At 36.0% G+C, this 11,177-nt stretch overlaps 2 protein-coding genes across 2 annotated transcripts; both read right to left on the reverse strand.

Annotated features, from left to right (window-relative positions):
* Nucleotides 1-2,798: 2,798 nt before the first annotated feature.
* LOC112723123 (uncharacterized) lies at nucleotides 2,799-3,659 on the reverse strand. Its single transcript, XM_025774368.1, has 2 exons — nucleotides 3,575-3,659; nucleotides 2,799-3,436 (listed from the first exon to the last, which is right to left on the reverse strand). The coding sequence occupies exons 1-2, from the start codon at nucleotides 3,657-3,659 to the stop codon at nucleotides 2,799-2,801; spliced, it is 723 nt and encodes a 240-aa protein (XP_025630153.1).
* Nucleotides 3,660-7,156: 3,497 nt separating this feature from the next.
* Nucleotides 7,157-7,697, reverse strand: LOC112741759 (histone H4). Its single transcript, XM_025790858.3, has one exon. It carries the CDS (start codon nucleotides 7,583-7,585, stop codon nucleotides 7,274-7,276), a length of 312 nt encoding a protein of 103 aa, XP_025646643.1. The 5' UTR covers nucleotides 7,586-7,697; the 3' UTR covers nucleotides 7,157-7,273.
* Between the last annotated feature and the right edge of the window lie 3,480 nt (nucleotides 7,698-11,177).

Here is an 11,177-nt window from a genome sequence, read left to right on the forward strand (position 1 = left end):
ACATGAAAAATACTTTCTTCCCCTGGACAGCCCAGAAAGATATCCAAGAAACCTTCTTCTTAGCTATCCTAGGTTTTGTCAAAACAAAAAGATAAAGAAAAAGAGTTTGAGAAGGTCGGACATCCAATTCTTGACAGAACAGTTGGAAGATTTTTAAGAAGCCCCACAAGTTTGGGTGAAGCTGAGAAGGAGCTACGTTGCAGGTCCACAACAAGTCGGTCTCAAAGGAAGTAAAAGGAATGGTGATGTTCATTTGGATAAAAAAGTAGTCATACGCATAAAAGAAGGGACATTCCCCCTGAGTTAGAGAAGGAAAACAAACCCTCTCCTCGGGGTCAGGCACTATCAACTCGTAATTTTTCTCCTGATTTCTATTACCATAGATCCTATGATGCCTTCTAAGTCGCACGCAATACTCGGAATCAACCACACTGACACACATCAGGACAAGAGAATCCAGCCAATCAGACATGCCCTCCGGGACCTTAGTAGACATCTCAACAATATTTTTGCGAGAAGACATGGGCCAACTAGTCCTACAGTGAGAAAAAGGAAAATGGGTTACTAATCAAACAGCTCGGACAAGTATGGATATAACTCAGACAAAAGCATACAAATGTTAGAAGTCAGATACAGTAGTGAAAGGAAACCCCAAGACTCACACCAAGGTCCAAAGGCATCCTTTGGAGGCAATAACAAAGTAAGAGCCCAGAAAAAGACAAAAATCTACAGTCTATGCCCCGATGTCTCTCAAACAAGAAAACAACCCTCCTTTGACAGTCACACTCCACAAAAAAGTCATAATTAACAAAAAAGTCATCATAAGTCACGATCTTTTTACAAATTTATCAGCAAAGGGATTTCGTCACATCTAAAGGAAATCATCTATACAAAACAGCAAACCATCTACATCAAACAGACCACGCAGAAATCATCAAGAAAATCCAACCTTTTTGAAAGAAACAGTTCACTACTTCAAGCTACAAACAGAAAAAGATCAAATCCTTCTCTGACAAAATGGCAATTCATGCAAATCAAAGAAACCCTCAGAGCACGCATTCCAGCAATGATCAGACATAACAAATGCAGAGAAAGATTCAAACTTTCCAACATAAATTCCAGCAAGATCAAAACTTTTCAGAATCAGAACAATGCAAAGCATGAAAAGAACGGCGTGGGAAGTAAAAAAGAAGAAGAAAGATAAGAAGAAAAACCAACCTGCAGTGGAGTGGGGACGGTAACTGGTCAAAAACTGAAAGCAACAAACGCCAACGATCACCTCTTCAAAGCAAGAGAGAACGCGAAAGTACCAAAATAGAAAGAGCAAGAGAAAGGGAAAAGTCGCAGTAAGCAAAGAAAAGAAAAACTGAAAAAAAGAGACTTTGAAATTCAAATGAAGATACAAAGAGGGAAATAAAAGGAAATGGAGAAGAGTTTAATGAGCCTTTAAAGCTTCGCACGTTTCTAAAGGAACGCAAAACACCCATCGCAGTTAAAAAGGGGGTGAGACAAAAACGCTCTGCAACTTATTAGGAGCTCTACAAAACGGATCGACAGAACAACAAATGCACGAGCTCGACTTTCCCAAAATGGGTCAAAGCCTAGCAAAGACACGACCTTGAAAGAAAGACCGAGCTTAAGCAAGGGCACTGTTCATGCCTTGGGTCGAGCTGTATGACCCGGGCTGATTAACGACAAAGTCGACCGACCTCTTCAGGTCAGGATTACCCGACATCTTCTCAAAGAGCTCGGCCAAATCGTCAGAGAATCCCAAAGAAGGCCCAAACAAAGGAACCCAGCCCAAATCTAAAGACAACTAAAGCCTAGAAAGATAAAGGCAGTTCCCCTAGAAAGATAAGATGACTTCACTCAAAGATAAGATAAGATAACTATCTTATCTCCAGAAAGGTCACTCCACACTATTATAAATACACCGGAGCACCCAGGTATAACTCATACTCTGATTCTACAAAAAACTTGCCTAAAGCACGTGCTAACTTAAGCATCAGAGTCTCTTGCAGGTACCACCACCCTCCGGTGACGAAGGTTCAGCAGCACCGCCATGTCCAACAAGTCGGGCACAACAGTTCTGACCACCACCGCAGATTTCGTCCGAGATCGACCTACAGTTTCAGGTAACCCTCAAAACAATATTCCAGCATCAGAATTACATGTTATAAATAAACCATGGTCATTTAGAGGTTGGACTTTAGATTTGGTTGGGCATATTCATCCATCTTCTTCTAAATGTCATAAGTTTATTTTTGGTTAGTATTGATCATTTTTTAAATGGGTATAAGCTATCCCTTTGAGGGAGATAACTCACACTAAAATAATAATTTCATTGAGGAGCATAATGTGTTTAGATTTGGAATTTCTTAATTTATTACTATTGATTAAGAAACTTTGATCATTGAAAAACAGGTCATAGAATATGTCAAATTTAGGAATATAAAAAAACTTTTTTCTACACCTTGTTATGCCCAAGTTAATACACAGGTAGAGATAGCGAATTAGATTTTGATCGCATTAATTCAAAAGTACATTGAAAGTGCTAGAAGAACACCATTACAAGTGAGTGTTGTAAGAGAGAAGAGCATTAGGTCAAAGAAGGAGTTCTTCTTTTTTTTCTAAAGGTAAGTTAAATTTTATTTCTTCAAAAAATAAATAACAGTGTCCAAAAAGGGATAAATAGAAAGCAATTGAAAATTCCCACTAGAAATGACACAACAAAAAATAGATGGCTAATGAGAAAAGCAACGAAACATAAAGATATGTGCTGAACCCTTAGTTTCATCTCATTGGTACCGCGATACTGCCTCAGTTATCTCCTCCACCATCGTCTTCCTTCCTTCAAAAACTTCTCTGTTCTGAGCTTTCCAGAGTTCCCAGCATACAATCACAACTCGAGCAAGTGTCTCAACACCACCCTGGTTTTTGATGGTGACCCGCAGCCACCACGACGCGAAATCAGGAGACCCATTTTGAGCAACAGTGTCAGTAGAGAAGAGGGCGTTCCAGGTCGCTACAACAGGGCCACAGTGGTGGAGGCAGTGGGTGATTGTTTCATCTTCTACTCTGAATCTTAGGCAAAGGGGCAAGGTGTTTTCAAATCTGTGGTGGATGACATGCATCATAGGTAACCTTTCATGAATAGCCCTCCATAGAAAAATCTGTAGCTTAGTTTGAATCTTTAATCCCCAAACCTGCTTCCAAATTACTTGATTTTGCAACAAAAGGGGAAACTGTGCTATTGGAACATGATAGAAATTGTAGGCTATTGTATACCCAGTAAAGACATCATATTGCTTTCTTTTGTTCCAGATCCACTGTAGCTTGTCAACACCATCAGCATTCAACGGAGTGGAGAGGATACGGGTTGCTGTCTTCGGAGGAAAAATTTCTTCTATCTGCTCTTGCTTCCATTGCCGATCCACTGTAAGTAAATCCTTGACTCATTAGATATCTGTATCTATGTTGTTGCTACAATTAGAAATAAATTTGTATGGGGGAGATAACCAAGGGTCATACTATATACGAATATTAGAACCCAGTCCTATGCTCCAACTAATACCTTTTTCTGCAACTTTTCTTCCTTCTAAAAGATTTTGCCACCCCCAAAAAGATTGTGATCCTTTATCAGCTGAGTGTGGTTGCATAACGAAAATATTTTTGTTTTAGCATTTTAGACAATAGAGAATTTGGGTTAATGGTGATTCTTCAAAATTGTTTTTCGAGAAGTGCCAAATTATGTACTCTTAGGTCTTTAAAACCCAGTCCTCCTAAAGAAGGAGGTCTTCAATAGTTTTTTTTTATTGAAAATATCATTTTCTCTTTCTTACAAATTATTAGATAAAATATACCCTATATACTATCATCTATACTAGATTATTATTATTGTTGTCATCATTGTAGTTGTTTTTTTTTTTAGGTTAATTATTCTTTTCGTCCCTAAAGTTTGAGGCCAAAATCAAAATCGTCCCTGACCTTTTTTTGTTATTAAAATCATCCTCAACGTTACAAAACGTTATAAAATCATCCTTTTCTACTTTAATTTTATTCTTTTTACTAAATTACCCTTAATAATATAAATAATATTAAAAAAATAAAAACAAACTCTTCTCTTCTCCCCCCGGGGTCATTATCTCTTCCCTTTCTTCTCTCTCCATCTCCTTCCTCATACCTCCTCCTCTGCACCCCACTTCCTCATACCCCTTTTTCATGGCATAATATCAATCATCTAAAGAAACTTCAAAGCTTGATGTTTTTTGGGTCTAGATAATAAGACTCTATTGAAAGTTGCTGAGAAATTGGAGTTATGAGAAAATAACAAGCATTGATGATGTTTCTACGGTGTTCATTTGTCCAATTTCACTTGAGCCAATGCAAGAGCCAGTAACACTTTCAACTAGCCAAACTTATGAAAGATCCAACATTGTCAAATGGTTCTCACTTGGCCACAGAACTTGTCCCATAACATTGGGATGATGATGATAGTGGTAATTCTCTCACATCAAACAATACTCTCAGTCACTTGATCCTTACTTGGTTTTCTCACCAGTACATAGCCATGAAGAAGAAATTAGAGAATGTTAAAAAGTAGGCTGAGCTTTGAGGGATTGGGGAAGGGGATGGGATGCCGGGGGGAGGGGTGTTACGAGGAAGGGGGATTGGGGAAAGGGGATGGAGTGGGGGTGTTATAAGGAAGGGGGAGTGGGGCAACACGTGGAGGGGAGGGTTTTTTAATATTATTTTTATTATTTATATTAATTATTAAGGGTAATTTAGTAAAAAAATAAAATTAAAGTAGAAAAGGACGATTTTATAATATTTTGTAACATTGAGGATGATTTTAATAATAAAAAAAGGTCGATGATAATTTTAATTTTGGTCTCAGACCTTAAGGATGAAAAGAATACTTAACTCTTTTTTTCTGTTTAAGTAATAGATGAAAATTAGTAAAATAAAAGAGTACTCTTATTTGTATTTTAAAATAACACTCCAAAGTATTTTATTTTGTACTGTTCAATATTTGTTTTCTATCGAAATGCATATATAAAGTATATATTAAAAAATTATATATAATAATATTATTAAAAAATATAATAAAAAATAATAATATTAAAAAACAGTGATAATAAATGAAAAAAGTATGTATATTTATATGAACCGCTTTTGTTTGTAATAAACAATAAATATTTTTAAATGAAAAATTTTAGAAGTATTATTATGCTAAGCAAAAAATATTATTTAAAAAAATAATATAAGAAAATAGTTATATATTATGTACCTACCCGTAGGTACTCAACCCGACCTACTTCGATCGGGTAGGGTTGCCAACTCGATCCGCAGCGGTTAGGATAAGGTGCGGGTAGAGTTCTCGTACGAGTCGGGTATAGTGAGAGTTGAGCTTCAACCCTACCCGGTCAATCTGCACCCTATATAACTATATATTATATACTTATATAAAAATAAGATGTTAAATTAAAAACATCTCACTAAATGAAAAAGATCCTTAGTCATTAAGAGAATATCATTAATTAATAATTTAATATGTTTTTTTACATAAAAGTAAGTTCTATTTTAAATTATCATCAAATTATATATTGCATCTTTTTTGTAATCAACGAGTAGGGTTGGATACCCGCAGATTAAGAACAAATAGGGTTAAGACTGGGATATTTTCAACCCGCGGATAAAATTAGGGTTGGATCCGAATTCTATCCTACCCTACCTATTACCACTCCTACAACCAACCAAGAGTGTGGAAACGGTTGCGAGTATAATTCGAATATGCTAAAAGTGACGTGCAAAAGTGTAATTATCACTTGACATAGAAATTCTATAAATAGAGTCTTATATTAACATTGTAGGAAGTTCGATTTCTTTTGAAAAAATTCTTAAAAATCCAAAAAAAACTCTTACTCCCTTTGACATCATCGAATAAAATTAAAAAATCTTAAGTAAATCATAAACTCAAATATTTGTAATTTACTTTTTTTAATTTCTTTTTTAATAAAATTTATTTGCTTTTATACCTTCTTTTTCTTTACATTTGCCTTTCCTTTTTCGTCATTTTTTTAATTCTCAGTTTCTTTAATTTTTGCAATTTAATTATTGCCTTTGGCACCCTACAATTCTTCTTTTTATCTTTTAATTTCGTCTTTAATTTTTATTACCGCTACAATTGAAGGATTAAGATACCCATGTTTTTTCATAGAATAAAATTTAAGTAAAACAATAAAAAATATAACATTTTTTACTTAAGAAATAGGATTAAGATTACAAACCTTGTAATTCTTATTCGTTTAAAGTCTGATAAAAACCTAAAGATAATTTTTTGATTAACTACAGGACTAAAAGCCCAAGGACAACAGAAAAAATTACATCGAAATAATGAAAAAACAAAAAACTGAAAAGCAAATGCCTCTTTTAATCAGCATCAAACTGGACAAAAGAGGTAAAGAGGACATCTAACTGATTTTGAAGATGAATGGCTAAAATATCAGCGCATCCGAAGGAAATGGTTTATAAACATGATCCAAGAAATCCAAAAGGAGCTCCAATTTCATACACAAGGGGGAAGCAGGCACGAGTTGAAGTTGCATTTTTAAATAGGCTCCATTTCATTCATTAAACACATTTTCGCATGAGGTCCTTACTAAATTTGCGCTGGCAGCAACAAAACATCCATCTTCGATGTGGATAATAACACGAGTAGTGTTCCCAGCATTAGAACTATTTGACCCATTGCAATTCAACTTGAAAAAGTTGGTCACTGGATCCTTCCAACCGATTTGAGCATATACTGATTTTTAGCTTTTTGAGCCTCCCTATAACTTTTTTTTTGTCATACACAGTCGCACCCTAAAACATAGCAAAGAGCTTTAAGCAGCACCAGTAACAGAGACGTCAAGCCATAGCTCGCAGCCCGTAGGTAACTTATTAAAAATAAAAAGTTACGAAAAATTTGAAATGTACCGAGTCCATTAATATATATTATATATATTTTTTATAATTCAAATAAACAATTAAAACAACTGAAACATCCATACATAAATAGTTTCATAAATATTTTTGATCCACTTAAAACTCTTCTTAAAAGTTATATACGTTACTTAGTCAGGTTAACAGTTTATAGAATAATAACATAAGATTCCAAAACAAGAAAAGTATTTATTTCTATTTCCTCTGGATCCAAACTACACTTCAACGAGCTCAATAATCCATGAAACATTTACAAGCAGGAGCAAATACTAAACCCTAGAATGAATCAACCACCGAAACCGTAGAGAGTCCTTCCCTGCCTCTTGAGAGCATAAACAACATCCATGGCAGTAACGGTTTTGCGGCGAGCGTGCTCGGTGTAGGTAACGGCATCCCGAATAACATTCTCCAAGAAGATCTTGAGAACGCCACGTGTCTCCTCATAGATGAGACCACTGATTCTCTTGACGCCTCCCCTGCGAGCCAGACGGCGAATGGCGGGTTTCGTGATTCCCTGAATGTTATCACGAAGCACCTTTCTGTGCCTCTTCGCTCCTCCCTTTCCCAATCCCTTTCCTCCCTTTCCACGACCTGACATTTTCAAACACTAAAGAGAAAGAGATGCGCGGAGAAGCTTTTTCTGTTGAGATTTGATTTTGAATTTGATGTCGTTGGGACAGAACTTTAGTCGCTTTTACATTGCGGACTGTGTGTTTTGGGTCTGCTATATAGGTGGGAAGTGTGATATCTGGGTCGTTGATTATGGGAAAATGGACGGCTTGAGATTGCGATCCTCGTCTTGTGATTTTTAATGGTTTGACCGTTGATTAATTTCGATCGACGGTATGAGTATGCGAGTGATTTTTGCGGATTATGACGTGGCATCTTTCTCGACGTGGTAAGTATTCTTTGTTAGTTTTTATTTTTCGATTTCAAAATTTATACAAAAGTGTTAGAGAATAGAGATGTATAAAGTTCGATTCGGTCCAATGACAAAGTCTAGAATTAATGCATTTTTTAAGGTTTTGATTTGGGGCGAAATGTCTCGGGTATGGCCTGAAAAAAAAAGTCTGGGTCATATTCGGGCCACCCAGTCCAGTCCGATGAGTAGTTAATATTTCAAAATTTGAAATATATTTAGGGGCTAAAATACAAGTAAATATTTATAGTAGTTCCTGAGATTCACGTAAATATTTAATGTAATCTTCAAGATTTCAATTTATCCATTGTAGTCCTCCAGATAGAGCTCCGAACACTCAAAGTAGTCCTTGGACATATTTCGGTGATGAGTCATCACCGGAGCGCTGACATGGCGTCGTTTTGCCAGGTTGGAGCTGAGCTGGCTCATTTTCAATTTATATCCACATTGGTCCCTCGCAGTTGGTGTTATTGTACAAATCCCCACTCCTACACGCTTCGCTCTCCCTCTTCCTCGCGTTCTTCATCACATTCTTTAAACTCCCAATTCTCTTCCTCTACGCTCTCCAAACCTACATCCACCCCGATGCCCAACCCTCCACCTCCAACGGCCTTCATGCTGCCATTCGCCCACCCTAGCTCCCCCAAAGGCCCTGCTCCCAACCTCAGGAAGCGTCCCAAGAATAAGGACAAGCTCGATTTCGACGAGAAGAATGCCTAGATCTTCTGGCTCAGGCTCAACCATACTCATCTATACATAATCACTACTTGTGCATAATCACTACTTGTGCCTTGTGGTTTTGCAATTTCTTGGTCCACCTGTGCTGGTACTTCTCAAATGGGTACCTTCCAAGGACTTTTTTGGTCAACACACTACTTAATATGTACGTCAAATTCCACTTTTTGGAAGAGGCACACAAGTTGTTCGATAAAATACCCGAACAAAATATTATTTCATGGACGACTTTGATATCTACTTATTCTCAGGTTAAGTTAGGAATGCAGGCCCATGTCCATGTGCTGAAGTATGATCAAGATCTTATCCTTAACAATGCATTATTAGATATGTATTGCAAGTGTGGAAGATGCAAAGTTCATTTTCAATAGGATGGTTGAGAAGGATGTTATCTCTTGTTGCTGTCTCTTAAAAAGCCTAACATGTTGTACAGGCTTATATATGCAATTATGCATGCTATGTTTGAGCTGTGACTTTTTAATGGCATTTTAGAAGCCTAGTATTTCCTATGGTATTGTTGAATTTATGATTTCCATGGTAATAATTGAAAATAGCTTGAATTATCTTAGGCAAGTAGATAGGATAGTGTGGCAGGTTATGGGTACAGGTTGTGGTCCTGATTTTCTTAGAAAGAACTTAAAGAGTTATTATTATTTGACCTTTAGCTATTGGCAATAATTTTCTGTATCAATGGTAATTATCTCTTGAGATAATTATTTCTGTAGTACCTCTTCATGTATGTTCTTTCTGCTTTTGTAGAATTTTCACCTTGCAACTTGATGTATTAATTTTTGTTTCACTTGTTTTCAGGAAACCATTGATTAAGTGAGTGCCAATATGCCTGCAAGAGCAAAGCGCATGGCCCGGCGGAGTGATTTCGATCAATACACAACCATCGGAATCAGCCATTTGACCCCTTATCACAATGGAGAGACTAGCGATGTTGTTCTATATTTTGGGATTATTGACATCTTGCAAGACTATGATATCAACAAGAAGCTGGAGCATGCGATGAAGAGAGCGATGAACAAGAAGAAGAGATAAATTTTATGAATATTTGGGGATTTAGGGTTAAATATAATGGTAGGGACCAACGTGGGTACAAATTGAAAATTAGCCAGCTTAGCTAGCCGTTGAAGGCCTCCAGCATGGCAAAACATCGTCACATTAGCGCTCCGGTGATTACTCATCACCAGAAATATGCCCAGAGACCACTTTTAGTGCTCAGAGCTCTATCTAGAGGACTACAATGAGAAAATTGAGATCTTGAAGATTACATTGAGTATTTGTGCGAATCTCAGGGATGACTATGGATATTTATTTTCTAAAACACGGTAGAAGAAGAAACGGTTTCCTTATCTCTCTATTAGAGCACGACAACCCCCTCTCCATGTCTCATCCCCACCTTGTCGCAGTCGTAGAGTCATGTCGACAGTGCTGCCCTGCTTCACGGTGCTTCTCTGCTTCTCAATGCTCTCTGTTTCACATTGACGGTGCTGCGCTGCTTCAGTGACGACGACAACCCTCAAAGACAACAATGATTTTCATGACGACTACTTCTCGACGCTTCTCTCCTACTTTTTCCAGCACTGCTGCCCCTACTCTTCTTCTTCTCTGCTCCTTTTCCCCGATGTTGTTGCCCTTGTTCTTCTTCTTTTTTTCTCAACTGAGCCTTTTCCTGTTCTTCTTCTTAAGTAAACTGATATCTCCTTTTTTGTTTAAAAGAAATCATTAATGTTGATCTTCTGAATTGGTGTTCTCTTTCTTAGTGAGCTGGAATTTTTTTTTTGGAAAAAATTAAATAAGGCTGAGTTTCTGATTCTGAAATTTAGATTACTATTCTAATTCTAATTTTTTTATTATTGTTCTGATTATTAATTCTTGTAGTAAAATAATTACTGTTCTTATTTTTTTCTGATTTGTTCTTATTTGAATTGATGTGGCTATTATTATTTTTTTTTATTCTTGTATTGTAAGGTTTCTGATTGTTCTATTCATCGTGCTGATTATTGGTCTGAACTTCTAATTTGTTATTGATTACTATTGAACAATATCTTATTTTTTCTTGAACAAATATATGAACAATCTATTTTTCATCCGATTTTTACCTAGTGCTCGAATGTGTATAAACTTCACCAGATTTAAGGTTGGATTAGGATTTCATAAATAGACCCGATGTAAATTTAGGGTCAAGTCTGAGATAGTACAAATTTGACTTCACCTGATTCATGAACATCTTTTTAAGTGTAGAAATTTATATGAAAGTTGACTAAGTTTATAAGTCACTAAGACTGTATTTAAAAAAGAGACTGAAGTTAAAAAACTGAGACTGAAAAACAAGAGATTAAAAAATAGTAACTTATAAAATTGGCAGTTTATGAAAAACAACTTCAACAGAGAAACTATGATTGACTGTTTAAATTTTATATCCAAACCTAGTAAACACTAAACACATAAAAATTAGATAAATAATTTTAAATATCAAAATATAAATATTAAAAAATTATTTAAATTTTAAAAATATAATATTTTAAAT

This window comes from Arachis hypogaea, chromosome 2 (genome assembly GCF_003086295.3).
Source record: "Arachis hypogaea cultivar Tifrunner chromosome 2, arahy.Tifrunner.gnm2.J5K5, whole genome shotgun sequence".
NCBI lineage: Eukaryota > Viridiplantae > Streptophyta > Magnoliopsida > Fabales > Fabaceae > Arachis > Arachis hypogaea.

Bases quoted from the DNA above. Each gene is read 5' to 3' on its own strand.
- LOC112723123 (XM_025774368.1), bottom strand. From the start codon at position 3,659: ATGCAACCACACTCAGCTGATAAAGGATCACAATCTTTTTGGGGGTGG. The intron at 3,437-3,574 runs GTATTAGTTGGA...ATTTACTTACAG, and splicing joins AAGAAAAGTTGCAGAAAAAG to TGGATCGGCAATGGAAGCAA.
- LOC112741759 (XM_025790858.3), bottom strand. From the start codon at position 7,585: ATGTCAGGTCGTGGAAAGGGAGGAAAGGGATTGGGAAAGGGAGGAGCG.